We start from the raw sequence: 14,380 nt of genomic DNA, 5'->3' as shown, positions 1-14,380 counted from the left end.
TCAGCAAAGTAGCAGAGCTGTACCCCTCAGACCCAGGGACCACCACATCTACTGGACACAGTCATGCATGCAGAGTGGAGATTGTCCTCTGCTCCCACAGAATCTAGTCCCTCTGTGCCTCAGTCACCTTGCCCAGAAGTTGGAGGTTGCTGGAGAATGAAATAAGCAAATGGGTACACTGTGACCCCTGGCTATAGGAAACTGGACATCTAAGGAATGGCTAGCAGGCTGTGGAGGCATCAGGGAGAAAGGAAGAAAGGGCATGGATGAGCTCGGGCAGAGTGCCTGCCAGCCAGTGCCAGAGCTAGCAGGGCCTAGAGCCAGGGCCTAGAGCTTAGGGGACTGAGCGTGGGCCCTAGGCCTTGGACAGGTGTACCTCATGGAAGCACTGGGCAGCAGCTCCTTCAAAAACAGGATGGGAGACTTTCTCCTGGGCCTGAGCCTCTCCCCCCTCCCCATGTCTCCTGAGGCCAGGGCTGCCCCCATTAAAGGGCTCCTTCCTCTTCGGACACTTTCTTCCAGTCTTGGTAATGATAATAGGGTTTTTTGGCAAGCAGTAATGGTGGAAGGAAGGCTGCCTTTCCTGCTTCTACCCTCGATTAAGGGAGCGGTCATGGCCCACGGGACCCTCCCCAGGGCCTCTGCTTCAAGGAGGCACTGAAAGCAGCCTTAGCTGCACTCTGATGGAGCACTCTGGTGGAGAGCTGGGACCCCAGAAAGGGTGGGGCTGAGGAGGCGACAGCCTGAGGCTGGAAGGGTGAAGAGCAGCTATGGCGGCACACTCCAGTCCCAGGGGGGTTCAGGCAGGAAGTCAAGGGCTGGGATGTGGGCACACACGGATCACTGAGCTCTCGGCCCCCAACCACTGGAGGTCAGTAGAAACAGACGCCTTAAAGAGGCTAAGGAAGGTAAGTGGCTTGCCCATGGCCCCGAACCCTACTGTGCAGAGCCAGGTTGTAAACCCAGCTCTTGCCCTCTGAGGTTCTGTGCAAGGCAGCCCAGCCTCCGCAAAGCCTGCAAGACAGCATGGCCATCTGGACAAACTCTTCTCAGGGTGGGTGGCCATGGGAAGAGACAGGATGGACAGGGGAGTGGGCCCCAGGAATCTGGGAGTAGTGCTCTCCTGGTCCTGCCCAGAGAAACCACAGGGGATACCCCCATGAAATTTGGACATGACAGAAGGCCTTTACATCAGCTCTGAAGGGGGGAGGGACAGGAAGGTCAGCACTCTGGGTCACAGCATCTGGAGGTCAGAGCTAGGGCTGGTACTCAGGTCTTCATGGCCTCTAGGCTCCACTCCCATAGCACCCTATGGTATATCCCCCTTCTTCTTCTTTTTTTTTTTTTAATGTTTTTTATTGATTTTAAAGAGAGAAGAAGGGAGAGGGAGAGAGAAACATCAATTGGCCGCCTCCTGGGGATCGAGCCTGCAACCCAGGCATGTGCCCTGACTGGGAATTGAACCAGAGGCCTTTTGGTGCATGGGATGACTCCCAACTGAACCACACTGGCCAGGGCTATCCCCCTTCTTAAACATGAGGACCTCCAACACCCTAATGGTCCCGTTCAGAAAGAGCAGACTGGCTCTGATGGGGGAAAATGGGGTGTGTTGGGGAATTTGGGCTTGGTTAAATTGTTCCTCCCAAGAGTCCAGGTTCAGACCCGGATGCCAGGCTCTAAGCCAGGAATGGGGTTTCTAGTGGAAAGGGTGGGTCCTGCCTAATCCATAAGAGCAAGGGTCAGCCCTTCCCTGGCCCCCCAGGCTGAAGGGAAGCTAAGGCCAGAAGGAAGGCTGCGGGAGGGAGGAGGCATCAGCTCACTCTACCTACCCCAGGCTGAGCTTGGCGAGCCTGCCCCTCTGAGAGAAGCCCACCTTGACCCCCCTGCATCTTCCCCCATTCTTAGCCTCTGCCTTCTCTTTTCCCCAACTACGAGGTAAGCCTAAAGTCTTGGGTTTGAGCTTGGCTACAGCATCAGCCGTGTGACCCTGGGACAGTCTCAACTTCTCTCTGAATCCCTCCTGCTGCAGAGGGCTTCTCAGGCATCCAGAGAGAGGGTGCCTGTGAGGGGCGGGCACAGAAACACTTACCACCTTTCAGACCCTGTTATTCTGCTTGAAACTGTGGAGAGTGAGCCTGTCATCTGTGGGAGCATCCCAGAGGAGCTGCACAAACTTGTTGGGTGATATCTAAGGGAAGGTAGGGGGATGAGTAGAGACTGTGTCAGGGGCCTGGGTTCAGAAGCTGAGAGGCATCTCTATCTATCTGTGGGACTTAATGAACCTCTGTGGCACAGTCATTGAAACGTCCATTCATTTTCCTGTTTAATCTTTGCCACAGCCTCATGAGGAAATGGAGGCACAAAGGAAGCCATTCTTTCATTCAGCCTTTTGTTCAACCAATAGTTGTGCAGCACCTACTGTGAGTCTGACATAGATGCGGAGCTCAGCAGGAATCAGGTACTTTGCCAGATGCAGTGGGTTTGAGGCTGAGCGCGCGCACTCGCCCACGAGCATCAGCGGTACCCTAGAGTCCGGCAGGTCCCTCGGCCCGTGGAGCTCCCAGTTTACAAGTGGGAGACAGACAACGAACAAATGAATGGGAGAGGCCCTTTAAAGATACAGAAAGTCGGACGGGTGTGGCGGGGGTGGGGGTGGGGGTGGAAGGGGACGCCCGGTCTGCTCACCGGAGGCGGGCAGGTGAGGCCCGCGTGCGGCCCGAGGCGCCGGCGCCCGAGGGCCTGGGCCCGCGGAAGAGCGAGTGAGGTGCCCCCACGCTGGGACCGACTGGGGAGCGGACTCCAGGACCGCGTACTAGGGGTCAGCTGTTACCATCTTTATCGTCATGAGTACCGGCTCCCCCACGCCCAGCTCTTCACGCCTGTTTCCTCGGGGGTGCACACGCCGCAGGGTGCGGAGGCCGCGCCCTGGGAAGGCCGGCCCCACGAGGGCGCCCCAAACAAGTTCTGTGCTTCCGAAACCGGGCTCCGCCGCGGGCTGGGACTGCCACGCGAGGCCGGACCGGGAACTACACTTCCCCTAATTCCGTTCTCCGCCGCCATCTTCGCCGGTGGGCGGTGGCCGCCGGGGTCTGGCCCTTCCGACCGCCGGGTCCGTTCTTCTCACCCCCAACCCGGGCCTCCAGCGTGGGGGTGGCGGGACCCCGCCGACTAGGGCGTCCGGGGCCCTGGGCAGCTCCCGCCGCCTTCTCCACTCCTCCACCCTTGGGAGCCGGGTCCACGTGTCGGTCCGCGCCGAGCAGCCTGCTCGCCCCGCTGGACAAGGGCTGGAGGACCCTGACGCCGGGGTCTCCCGTACTTCCTCGCCGGACACCCGCCCGGCACACAGTGCCCACTCCCCTCCCTTTCCAGACGGCCTGTTTTTGCCCCAGTATGAGGACAGCATACTAGGGTTCCAATGGGAGCAACAAATCCTGATACCCGGCGCTTAGGACAAATGAGTTTGGAGCCGGAAAATTAATAGGGGTGGCGGACAGCCAGGCCCAAACCCCCGACGAGTAGACCCTCCCCTAGACCCTGCCCGGGGGCGGGGTAGGGGTGAGGGGACTGCAGTGGGACTGGCTCTTTAAGGGGGTGTGGTCGGGGGGCGGGGGAAGCAGCCAGACAGAGAAAGCGGCTTCAGTGGCGGCGGCTCGGGCGGCGGCCGCGGGGGACAAAGGGCGGGCGGATCGGCGGGGAGGGGGCGGGGCGCGGCCAAGCCAGGCCCGGGGGCTCCGCATGCTGCAGCTGCCCCCGGGCGCCCCCGCCGCCGCCCTCGCCGCGGAGCAGTGCGGAGTCGAGCCCACCAGCTAACCGGAGCCAACGGCCCGCAGCCACCCGGCGGGCGTCCCGGAGGCGGCAGCGCAGGGAGGGGCCGGACGCGCGCACGTGGCCCCGGCGGCCGCCATGGCGGACAGCGGCCCCGCGGGGGGCGCGGCGTTGGCGGCCCCGGCCCCCGGGCCGGGAGGTGGTGGGCCAGGGCCCCGCGTCTACTTTCAGAGCCCCCCTGGTGCTGCAGGCGAGGGCCCGGGCAGCGCGGACGACGACGGCCCAGTGAGGCGCCAAGGGAAGGTCACGGTCAAGTACGACCGCAAGGAGTTACGGAAGCGCCTCAACCTGGAAGAATGGATCCTGGAGCAGCTCACTCGCCTCTACGACTGCCAGGTGTGTCCCCCACCCCGCGCCGACACCCTTAAGTGGGTCCCAAGTCGGGCCTCCTGGGAACCCCACCTGGAGCCTGCCTGTCACCCTGAGTCAATGGGCACACCGCTTCCAAGCGCTCCCCTCCTGCTTCCCGCCCCCAATGTATGCTCTTTTTTGTCTGACTTAAGTCACTCCAGTCTTCTCTGATGCCTCCCTCATGCCACTACCCTAGTTTGGGGTAGCCGGGGCGTTGGGCAGGTGGCATGGGGATGGCCTGGGCTGGCAGTGGAAGGTCTATTTAGTGCCTGCTAGCCTAGACTGCTTACAAGACGTTAGCCTGGTTGGTGGGGAGACCATAAAGTGTCTGGGTTATTCTAATGGGTAGCCTGTAGCTCCATCTTGGCGTGGGGACAGGCTAGCTTGCTCTCTGGGTTCCGATTCTCCACCCCATGACTCCTTCCTTGCTCAAATGGTGACTCAGGCCCCTGGGGGCAGGGTGGAGGAGTGGGCTTGCCCCGAGCTGCCTACCCTAGCCCAGCCCTGGAATGCAGTTGGCTCCAGACAGTAGGTGCTTCCTTGGGAGGAGGGGTGGTAGGCACCCCTCCCTCAGCAAAGCATGTGCTCTTTGTTTCCCCTTTACCAGGCCTGGGTCCTTCACACTGACCCCTCACCCTTTACTTCCTTCTCACTCCAGGGAAGCTATGACAGGTGTTTGGGGGAGGGGAAAGCTCTGTGATAAGCTGGGACAGCTGGCCCCACCTGCTCTGGTTGAAATGGGGGATCCAGAAGTTAGGGAGACACATCTGCAGTGTTCCCAGCCCAGGGTCCCCAGTCCTAGCTGTCTGGCACCCAGGGTGCCCAACTGGCAGACAGGAAGCGCTCCCCCCCAGTCAGGCAGTTTTCCTTGGCACGGGCCTGATCTGTTTTCTTCCTCGGAGCAGCTGCCGCTGTCTACTGGGCAAAGAGGGCTGGCTTGTCCCGAAGTAGGGCAGGGGCCTCAGCCAGCCAGCCCCTCTCATACCCTCTCTCCCAACTCAGGCCCTTGTCTCTCCCTCCTCTCCTACCCCCAACCCAGGAAGAGGAGATTCCGGAGCTGGAGATTGACGTGGACGAACTCCTGGACATGGAGAGTGATGAAACCCGGGCTGCCAGGGTCAAGGTGAGAGAGGAGCTGGGGGCTAGCAGGGTCAGGTCAGGGGAGCTGGAGTAGAGGACTGCAGGGAGACAGTGCCAATTGGGGAAGCGAGATTTTGGAACCAGGCCTTCTTTTCTGAGTCAGCCAGCTTTGTGACACTGAGCCTCAGCTTCGGCCCCTAGCAAATGGGGCCAATGCTACTTGCCTAGGGATGGCATTCCTGTGCCTCAGGGTGGCCCCAGTCTCTTCGAAGTGGGTATAGGTGAACTCCAGCCCCCTGTTCCTGAGAACTTAGTTATACTTTTCCCCTTTGTCCCACCAGGAGCTGCTGGTTGACTGTTACAAACCCACTGAGGTAAGTGGTTTCCCCAGAGGGTTGGGGACGAGGAGCCTGGGTTCCTGTCATCTTGGAATTTTGTCTTCCTAATGTCCTTTCTCTTGTCCAGGCCTTCATCTCTGGCCTGCTGGACAAGATCCGGGGCATGCAGAAGCTGAGCACACCCCAGAAGAAGTAAGGGTCCTCAACCCAGGTGAATGGTGGCTCCCACAGGACAATCGCTGCCCCCTGACCTCGTAGCAACAGCAATACCAAGGGGCCCTGCAGCCAGGCCTGGTGCCATGAGCAGGGCTCCCCGTGCCCCTCACTTAGGGGCTCTTCCCTGCCCCCTGTTTTCCATTTTTGGGGTTTTTTTATTATTATATTAAACTGATGGGACTTTTTGTGTTTTTATATTGACTCTGCGGCGCGGGCCCTTTAATAAAGCTAGGATATGCCTTTGGTGCAGCTAACAGGCTTGGTTGGTCTCTTTTAGGGGGGACACACTGTTCTACAATTGTTACCAGCTCAGTTTCTCCCCAGGTGACCGTAGGCCTTCCTGTGGGCCACGTAGCCATAGTGATAGCCCAATGCTGGATCCCAGACCAGGAGCTAGAAGTGGCTGGGGAGCTTGGGGGGGAGCACTGTTGCTGTTGTCAGGCAAGAACACTTTTTTCCCTCTGGGCAAGGGCCATCATGCCACCCAGGGCCTGGCCATCTTCACCCTGAGGCTACTGAGCCTAGATCCCAGGGCTCTAAAGCCACAAAAGGAGAGGGGTGCAGGATACTGAGGAAGAGGGGAGGCTGGGACTGTGGTTTCTAAGTCAGGGCCCAATAACAAACACAGGCTCACTTCATGAGCTTTAAGGTGTTTTTTTTGTGTGTTTTTGTTTTGTTTTGTTCTTTTTGTTTTAAACATCTGGTCCCTGATGGGGGCCTCCCCACTGGCCTTCCCCAGCTTGGTTACAGTTCTGAACGTCGCTCGATTTTGAGCAGCTCCACCTCGAACACTAGGGTTGCACCACCTGCAGTGGAGAAGTGAGGCAGAATGAGAACCAGGGCCATAGGGAGATGGGATAGGGGCGATAGGAGGCAGGAAGGTATATTACCTGGAATCTTTGGGGGAGCTCCCCGCTCTCCATACCCTGTCAAAGATGCACAAAAATAGAGTGAGCTGTGGCCAGGCAAAGAGGTTCTGCAGACATCCAGGCTGAAACCAGGCTTCTGCCCATCTCAGTAACATAGCCAGAAATGGAGAAGGTGTAATGGGTGAGAGGGGGCTACAAAAGGCCTGATAAAGGGCACAAGATGGACATCAGAGCTGAGTGCCTCAAGGGTCTTGCTCTGTCCTCACTGCTGGACACAGCTAAACTTGGAAGAGGCATGAACTGTAATGAGTGGGTGGGAGCAGGCCAATGTAGAGGCTGAACCAGCCTTCTTCACCCTTCCCCAAATACCCTGAATCCTATATCCACTCAGGAAGGACCTCTTACCCAGCTCTGATGGGATCACCAGCTTCCGCTTTTCCCCCTCACACATCCTGCAGGACAACACATATTCAGCACATGGCAGCACTCAGGCTCCTTGCCCCCACCCCATCCCTGGGGCTTGCCTCCCATGGTTCACCTCTTGGACGACAGCCATGGCCCCGACTCACCCCAGCAGCCCCTGGTCCCAGCCCTTGATGACCTGGCCGGTGCCCAGAGAGAAGACAAAGGGCTGGTTCTGGGGCAGGCTGCTGTCAAATTCTGTCCCATCTTCCAGCTTCCCCTGTGGGACCATAGGAAGGCCAGTGAGGTAGAGGATCCACTCTGATAGACGCCCCCCCCCCCAGGTGCTCTCCTCATCAAGCTGTCCCCCACAGCATTGGTAGTCATAGTCCTAGGTGACAGAGCCTTAGGCAGTTCACAGTACATTGTAACTGTTGGTGCCAGCCTGGGGAGTAGACAGTGAAGAGCAGGGCAGAACCATGGAAACTGGCAGAGAAGGGATTTGCCCAAGGTCACCCACCTTAGCTGAGGAACCTGGCTCCCAAGTCCTTTTTGGTCCCTAAAAGCGCCACCCACACCCAAAAGCTCTGCCTCCTTCACCCACCGTGTAGTGCATGTGCAGGACATCCCCCTTGCGCGATTTGATGGGACAGTGTTCTACCCGCTTCTTGACCCCGATCTGCAGTTTCCGTTTGCCCTCAGCCCCCGCAGCCGTGGCCAGAGCACTCAGGCAGATGGACAGTACTGTCAGGACCCAGCTGAGTCTCATGTCTCTGCGGGAACAGACCCCGACCTACCAATCGGTAGGAAGGGCAGGAAGGGTATGGAATACCTGCAGGTAGTAGGTATTCCACCCCATTGTATCTTGCCTGCCCCTGGGGATCCCCTTGTTCCAGGTCACCGCCCCCTTCCCCAGGATCCGCAGCCACACTTACCAGTCCAGTGAGAAGGGGGCTTGCCCGAGGACCCCAGCAGCGGGGGGAGGGGGTCAGGGGAGGCCACAGCAGCCAGGGCCCCGCCCCTTTGTTCACCCTCAACCCTTCCTTCCCTCCTGGTCCCCAGCTCCGTTCTTCAATTCCCACCCGTCCCTTTACGCAAAGTCCAGACCCTATCTGGCTGCACAGCAGTTGCCCGGACCGGGCGACACCACTCACGCCACACCCAGTTGCCCCCCGCCCAGCACACCCACACCTCTGCCGCCGCTGCAGGGGGCCGGCCTCGAGGAACCCACACATCACCGCTGGGTGGCTCCGGGGAGCCCCGGTCCTCTGGGGATACCCCCCAGGCCGACCCTGTGCCTCCGCCCGGGGCGCCGCCCCAGCTCTGAGCCCTTGGGGGTCTGCGGGGCACCCAGACTGGCCCAGTGTCTGGTGACCGTCGAGCTCGCTCCACCCACACCACCTCTCCTGGAGGAGTTCTCGGCCTACCACGTTCCCAGGCCCGGCCACCACGGAGACCGCCCCCGCGTGGACGCCCTGGGCCATTACCTGGGCCTACCCCTGCGCTTGGATCCTTGGCCCCACCCTTTAGAGGGCGTAGTTCCGCCCCCAGTCCTGAAGACCCTCCCTCGACAGAACTAGATCCCTTTTCCTGAACTGTACTCACGCCACTCACCGGCTGAGGCCCCGCCCCCAGGGCCTGGGCCTCGTCCCCTTTGGTCTCCAAACCAGAGGCTCCGCCTTCCGCCAGTCCCAGCTCCTCCTCCAAGGCCCAGGCCCCGCCCCCCACTAGTACTAGCCCCGCCCCCAGACCCAGAGTCCCGCCTTCCGCAGGTACCAGCTCAGAGGTCTCACCGGTCTCTGTACCACGTCCCGCCCTGAGTCCCGGGGCTCCGCCCCGTGCGGCGTGAGAACCCTCCCCCTGCGGCATCCCAGACAGCTCCTACACCAACCTCCAGTTTCCTCGTAGCCTACCCCTCCTTGACACTCGGAGCCCCGGCCTGATCCAGCCTGCCCCCTTACCCTTACACCCCGGCTCCCCCCAGCCCGGGCTGTGGCCCCCGCTCACCTCCTCGCCGCGCCCCCGGAATCAACTCCAGTCGTGCCGCCGCCTCTGCGCAGGCGCGTCATTGCCGCTACCAGTCCGGGCCACGCCGCCCGCCCTCATTGGGCCGTGCGAAACCCGCTGCCACACGCCCGCTGGGCGGGCTTCTTCCTTGGCCCCGTCCCTTAAGCACCACGTGACTGTCGTCGTTTCCGGTAGAGCAGCAGTCCAGGGGGTTAGGTGAAAGTGACTTCCGAAAGGGCCCCGGGCACTTCCGGTTGAAGTGAAATTAAGGTCAGGCGGCCGCAATTCCCCGAGGGGGTCTTGAGACGCCATTTTATGCCGCCCCCAGCCTCGCCCACGACGCCCCTGGTGGATCTCCTCAGGATCCACCGCTCCCAGTTGATGGGTGTGGAGAGCCTGGGCTTCAGAGTGGGCCGGGTTTGAATTCAGGGTTTGCCTCTCATTGACTGGCTCTGTGACCTTGAGCAAAGTTGCTTAGCCTAGCAGGGTTTGGCGTCCCTGTAACGGTGGACTTGATAACACCCACCCTGCAGGGCCCCTGTAGGATTGCCGCAATGGTATACATTGCCAGGCGCTGGTCCTCAGCAAATGTTTTCCCTTTTCTCTCCCAGATCCAGGTTTGCTTCTATATGTCACGCGCTGACCACTGAGTCAGACTAATGGCATGGCTGGGCCCGGTCCCCAACCAGATTGTTGTTTCCAGGCGCCCAGTACCCAGCAAGCATCTCAATTGAAGTAATGAGCCTGCTGTTTGGCAATTAAACCTAAGCTGAGTGTTAGGGAGAGAACTGATTTGAGGTCAAATCCTCAGGTCAATCTGCCTATTTCATCAAGTGAAAAAGAAAGATAGTCACAGAGCTGACCTCAGAATTGCAGACTAAACAAGGAGGTGCATATGAAGCATTGTGCTTGTTCAGTGAGGCTACGTGGACTCAGGAGAAGGTAGCTCTAGGTCCCTAACCCTCATCTGTCCCTAATTGGGCTACAGCATTTTCACTGACAGCATGGTTATCACGATATGAAAATATTAATCACTCTCAGGAATTGTCTCTTCTGGTTTAACCCCACTTTTGACTTGGGCCCAACATGATCACTATCACACCCTCAAGTCTAACACCATGAGGGTGGCTGCTCTGGATTAACTGCTGTCCCTGAATGTCCTGCCTCAAAGGGCAAACCATTTGTACCCCAAGTTGGCCTTTGGACCACCCACACAGCTCCAGGCAGCTCCTGAGTCTGCAGGCAGAAGGCTGGGCACTGAGCTTGGACTAGGGCAGATAAGGGTCAGGAGAGTCCTAAACGGGCTGGTGAGGGGCACCCAAGGTGAAAGGGAAGTGAAAGTAGAGAAGACTGTGAGGTTGGGGCGAGGGGGGCCTCTCAAACTGAGCCCACCAGCCATAGACCTTTGGTGCTTCCCATTCAGGGAGGTGGGAGTGAGGTGGAGACAAGGCAGGTGCGTGGCTTTAGAGTTAAGCTGCAGGGAGCAAAAAGCAGTAAACACAGTGCTGCCCAGCCGGGAAGATGGGTGTTCATTTCTGTTATGTCAAAACATACTCAAACTTTCCTGGAGCCCAAGGGCCCATACCAGTGATCATCTGTCTTCCATATGCACATGTGGAAAGCTGATGCTCAGACAGAGAGGGGCAGTGACACCCAAGGTCATTCAGCAGATCTGGTTCCCACCTCAAGCTCACTGGCTCTAAGGGGCTCCTGGCAGTAACATGAATGTGAAGAATACATGATTTGGGCTCTGACTGTGGGACCTTGGGCCTCATTTACTCCATCTGCACAGTGAACAGAGTAAGAAGCTCTAGATCTAGGAGGCAGTGTGACACAGACATTGATGCTTGAACCAGCCAGCCTGGGCAGTGACAACAGTGACAAAGGCAGGGACAGCTCCTTCCATCTCTTTTATCAGGATCTAGGGTCACAGTTCTCATACCAAAGCCCAACTCCCATTATTTGCAGAGGATCAGGGTCTTCTTAGTAAGGGCAGGAAGAGACCAGTTGTAAGATGCTCACTTGCACAGGTACATGGCCCCTCTTGCTGCCTCCCAAGTCTCATCCAATTCTGCCCACCATGTTGGATAACAGCTTTGCAGAGATAAGAGATGACCAGAAATCCCTCTGAGAGGCCCAGGTAGGTCCTGGAGCAGCTTTCACCTGGGCTGAGGTCTTGGGGGACTGGACTGTTCTCACTAGGCTGCCCTTTAGTCCCCCTCTGGGGTGTGGCCTATGAGGCAAGGGGTCCCGCTGAGTCTGAAAAGCAATGTGTCACTTTCGCAGCTTCCGGCACCTAAGGAGGAGAGGAAGGGGGTTCTGTTCACAGCTCAGCATCTGCTCCTTTGGACTCGCCCCCTTGTTACCTTCTGTGAACCTAACATTCTTTCCTAACATTCCTAAGGAGTCCCAACTGGCCTAGCCCACATGATGCCACTCATGGCCTCACTGTGGAAGGGATGGGTGGTGAGAAGCCCTAAGACAAGAGTGAACAAGTTACACTATGTCCCCTTGCCTCTCAGGGCCAATAAGGTGGAACAATTGTCTACCACAGGGGCTTCTGGGAAGGTTCAGATGTTTGCAAACTGGAAAGCTGTCTCTCTCATTTCTACTTCAGGCAGATGTCACCGCCTCCCGGATATCTCTGACCTCTCAAAGATGATGCAAAGTGCCCCCTACCACAGGCCTTGAGAGCGTTTCCTGGCATCATGTGTTCCTGTGTCAGACTCCTGCACTGGAATGTGAGCCTTGTTTATGCTGATCCCAGCGCCAGCAGACGCCTGGTAAATATTTGTTCAACACATTCAACAGCTTCCTCTTCCTTGGCTCTTATCCCACTGGCAGGCTCACCCTGGACCTGCTCCAGGACAGGGTCTTGATGCCTTCCCAAACAACTGCCACCCCATAATTCCTCACCTGCAGGTGTCTGGGTTGAGCTCTAAGCCCCGCCCTTGGCAACGGAGGAAGCCACGGCGTCTGCAGTGGCAGCGGCAGGTCCTGGGGTGAGGGCGCTGGTGGCGCTGGGTACAGCATGGGCAGAGGGGCCTGGGGCTGGAGTGGGATGGGTGATGTCAGCTTGGGAGGGTGCTCCGGGGGCAGAGTCCCAGCCAGGAACAGAGCGGGGCTGGGGATGGTGGTGGGGAGTGTCAGCCCTAGGAGGAGAAGGAACACGTTTGGGGCTGGAAGGAAGAGTCTTCCCTGGAGGGAGCTGGGGTTGGGTCAGAGCACACAGACTGGGGAGCAGAGGAAAAGGGGAGTGTGGCACACAAGTGGGAGGAAAAAGAAGAGAGGGGAACACAGTTTCCTGACACACTTATACAGCCCCCATCTCACACACACATTACATCCTGGGCACTGGGCCTGGGTTCCAAACCCACCTCAACAGGAGCCCAAGAGACTCACCTGTCTGGCTTCACAGCACTCTCTTTTTTTTTTGGTCTGAAAGAGAGACCAACAGAAACGAGGAGGAGGGCGATCAGGAAAGCCAAGCCCCTACTCTCTTGCCCCGATCCCAGGCCTACCCCAGCTCCACTCTTGGAAACCTGGTCCCCATTGTGGTGCACCACCATGCCCAGCACCCCCCAATCCTGGTCTCTGCAAGCTCAGAAGTGGGGCCTGGCTGGCACCTGCATTCACACTGGCTGTGTTCTTCCAGGGACATTTCCCCCAGCTGACTGCTTGGATACCGGATCATGAGGATCTGTGTTTGGGAGAACAGGGAGAGAGAGAGAGACAATGACAGAGAGAGGAAGAGAAGAAGAGGACACTCGATGGGCTGGAGGGAGAACAGCCTGCCCACCTGCCAGGGCTCTGGATGCCACCCCGTCAGCCCACAGAGCACCAGCATCCACCCCCAGCCACACACACTCCACGTGCCCCAATACCTGCATTCGGACTTGGTGCTGCCCAGTAGGCACACACTCCAGGCCATCGTCAGGGCAGCAGCCACCACAGCGCTGCACAGTCACACAGCTGGGTACTAGTTGTTTGGCCACAGTGCCCATGAGCTCCAGAGTTAGGGGCACAACCACCTCCCGTGGCTGGCAGGTGGCACGAGCATACACATCTATCCATGACACCACTGGGGACAGATGCATCAGGGTTAAGTCCCCACTGGGTTTCCTGCAGCTGCTCCCTGGCTTCCCTACTCCTGCACCCAGCAGCTGTTTTCCCTAGTTCCCATGTCACAGCCACTTTCCACTAGCCTCCACTTCTGCCCTCCCAACCTGTTCATCCAGAACCCAGGAACCCCACTTCCTCAATTTCCGCTTCTGTGAAATGGACAAAATAAGAGTCTGCATCTTACACAGCAGTTGTGATTACACAAGATGATGGCTAGTGTGAAATTATTGTTGTTACTATTACCTTTCTTCTGGTGGCCAGGGGCATCAGGCTGGGAGATGGAGGCCTGTAGGAGAGAAGAGACCTGGACCCAAGTTGCATTCTAGTTAGGGCCACAGTGTCCCCAGGGCTCTGCTCTTGCAGTCAGGAGGCTTCAACTCCTTCCTGACATTTTCCAGGTTGCTCTATTCCTGGGTCCACTCTAGCTTTACCTGTCCTCTCCTGGCCACCTGGGACCTGCCCCCGGCCTCGACCCATCAGGCGGGCTCTGCCAGAGGAGTCCAATCTCCAAGCCTGGGGACCAGGTTTGTTCTGGAGGCCGCAGGTCAGAAGGGGTCACAGTGGGCCCGCAACCAGGTCCTGCAGGCACTGAGGAGGCTCCGCCCCTGGCTGCGCCCAAGGGATGGGGTGGGGCAGGGGAGTGGCCCCAGGGCTGGGACCGTAGGCCAGTGGGGAGGGACAACTCCCTGGAGGATGCCCCAGCCCGTGATGCCCCCATCGGCGGTCCCCGCGAATACCCTCGGCCGAGGCCGCTTCGCGCCTCCCCACTTCCGCCAACCTTGAGAGAGGGCACGGCGGGCGGGCGGGCAGGCGGGCCCCACATACCTGGGCGGGGGCCAGCTGCAGGAGCGCCGCAAACAGCAGGCGGCGGAGCAGGGGGCCCATGGCGCCCACAGGGGCCACGCGCCGGAGGCGCCCGCATCGCCCTAGCCCGGCGGTGCCGGGGGCGGCGGCAGCCAGAGCCCCATGGCGCGGGCCGGGGCGCGGTGGGCGGGGGCCGGGCACGGGAGGCGGCTCCTCCGCGGCCCACTCCGGAGCCCTGGGCGCAGGCAGCGCAGGGCAGCAGCGGCGGCGGCCAGAGGAGCCAGGAGGGTGGGCTGCCGGTGGCAGCGGCGGGCGGCGGGGACAGGGGGGCGGCGGGGGGCCGGGCCGGGCTGGCTGGCGGGAGGC

At 59.4% G+C, this 14,380-nt stretch overlaps 3 protein-coding genes across 13 annotated transcripts; 1 reads left to right on the top strand and 2 right to left on the bottom strand.

Annotated features, from left to right (window-relative positions):
• The first annotated feature begins 3,619 nt into the window (after window positions 1–3,619).
• On the top strand, window positions 3,620–5,995 carry PPP1R14B (protein phosphatase 1 regulatory inhibitor subunit 14B). Its single transcript, XM_081153581.1, has 4 exons — window positions 3,620–4,161; window positions 5,216–5,299; window positions 5,598–5,630; window positions 5,722–5,995. Exons 1-4 carry the CDS (start codon window positions 3,904–3,906, stop codon window positions 5,788–5,790), a joined length of 444 nt encoding a protein of 147 aa, XP_081009707.1. The 5' UTR covers window positions 3,620–3,903; the 3' UTR covers window positions 5,791–5,995.
• Window positions 5,996–6,448: 453 nt separating this feature from the next.
• Window positions 6,449–9,825, bottom strand: FKBP2 (FKBP prolyl isomerase 2). Of its 7 annotated transcripts, none has more exons than XM_081153552.1 (6): window positions 9,089–9,825; window positions 7,686–7,874; window positions 7,249–7,361; window positions 7,085–7,131; window positions 6,701–6,736; window positions 6,449–6,616 (listed from the first exon to the last, which is right to left on the bottom strand). In XM_081153552.1, exons 2-6 carry the CDS (start codon window positions 7,848–7,850, stop codon window positions 6,555–6,557), a joined length of 423 nt encoding a protein of 140 aa, XP_081009678.1. In that variant the 5' UTR covers window positions 7,851–7,874; window positions 9,089–9,825; the 3' UTR covers window positions 6,449–6,554. The 7 variants fall into 7 exon arrangements, with proteins under 7 accessions (XP_081009678.1, XP_081009677.1, XP_081009679.1 ...); XM_081153551.1 differs by having other exon boundaries at window positions 7,686–7,854; window positions 9,089–9,212; XM_081153553.1 differs by having other exon boundaries at window positions 8,017–9,126.
• A 1,154-nt stretch (window positions 9,826–10,979) lies between these two features.
• Window positions 10,980–14,345, bottom strand: VEGFB (vascular endothelial growth factor B). Of its 5 annotated transcripts, none has more exons than XM_081153563.1 (7): window positions 14,036–14,345; window positions 13,454–13,514; window positions 12,973–13,169; window positions 12,715–12,788; window positions 12,491–12,526; window positions 12,005–12,240; window positions 10,980–11,384 (listed from the first exon to the last, which is right to left on the bottom strand). In XM_081153563.1, the coding sequence occupies exons 1-6, from the start codon at window positions 14,093–14,095 to the stop codon at window positions 12,027–12,029; spliced, it is 642 nt and encodes a 213-aa protein (XP_081009689.1). In that variant the 5' UTR covers window positions 14,096–14,345; the 3' UTR covers window positions 10,980–11,384; window positions 12,005–12,026. The 5 variants fall into 5 exon arrangements, with proteins under 5 accessions (XP_081009689.1, XP_081009687.1, XP_081009688.1 ...); XM_081153561.1 differs by having other exon boundaries at window positions 13,454–13,496; window positions 14,036–14,322; XM_081153564.1 differs by having other exon boundaries at window positions 11,340–11,384; window positions 12,005–12,139; window positions 13,454–13,496; window positions 14,036–14,183.
• Between the last annotated feature and the right edge of the window lie 35 nt (window positions 14,346–14,380).

Source organism: Miniopterus schreibersii (genome assembly GCF_964146895.1).
Source record: "Miniopterus schreibersii genome assembly, chromosome: 12".
NCBI lineage: Eukaryota > Metazoa > Chordata > Mammalia > Chiroptera > Miniopteridae > Miniopterus > Miniopterus schreibersii.
The sequence above is the reverse complement of the archived record's forward strand: the minus strand, read 5'-3'. Positions and strand labels throughout refer to the sequence as shown.

Excerpts from the sequence above, each read along its gene's own strand:
- PPP1R14B (XM_081153581.1), top strand. The coding sequence starts at position 3,904 with ATGGCGGACAGCGGCCCCGCGGGGGGCGCGGCGTTGGCGGCCCCGGCC. Across the intron at positions 4,162-5,215 it reads CTCGCCTCTACGACTGCCAG|GAAGAGGAGATTCCGGAGCT; the intron begins GTGTGTCCCCCA and ends CCCCCAACCCAG. Across the intron at positions 5,300-5,597 it reads CCCGGGCTGCCAGGGTCAAG|GAGCTGCTGGTTGACTGTTA; the intron begins GTGAGAGAGGAG and ends TTGTCCCACCAG.
- FKBP2 (XM_081153553.1), bottom strand. The coding sequence starts at position 8,565 with ATGGCCCAGGGCGTCCACGCGGGGGCGGTCTCCGTGGTGGCCGGGCCT. Across the intron at positions 6,737-7,084 it reads GGTGATCCCATCAGAGCTGG|GGTATGGAGAGCGGGGAGCT; the intron begins GTAAGAGGTCCT and ends CATCTTTGACAG. Across the intron at positions 6,617-6,700 it reads AGCTCCCCCAAAGATTCCAG|GTGGTGCAACCCTAGTGTTC; the intron begins GTAATATACCTT and ends TCTCCACTGCAG.
- VEGFB (XM_081153560.1), bottom strand. The coding sequence starts at position 13,928 with ATGGGGGCATCACGGGCTGGGGCATCCTCCAGGGAGTTGTCCCTCCCC. Across the intron at positions 13,515-13,641 it reads AGGTGGCCAGGAGAGGACAG|GTCTCTTCTCTCCTACAGGC; the intron begins GTAAAGCTAGAG and ends ACTTGGGTCCAG. Across the intron at positions 12,241-12,490 it reads AGTGCTGTGAAGCCAGACAG|GGCTGACACTCCCCACCACC; the intron begins GTGAGTCTCTTG and ends TTCTCCTCCTAG.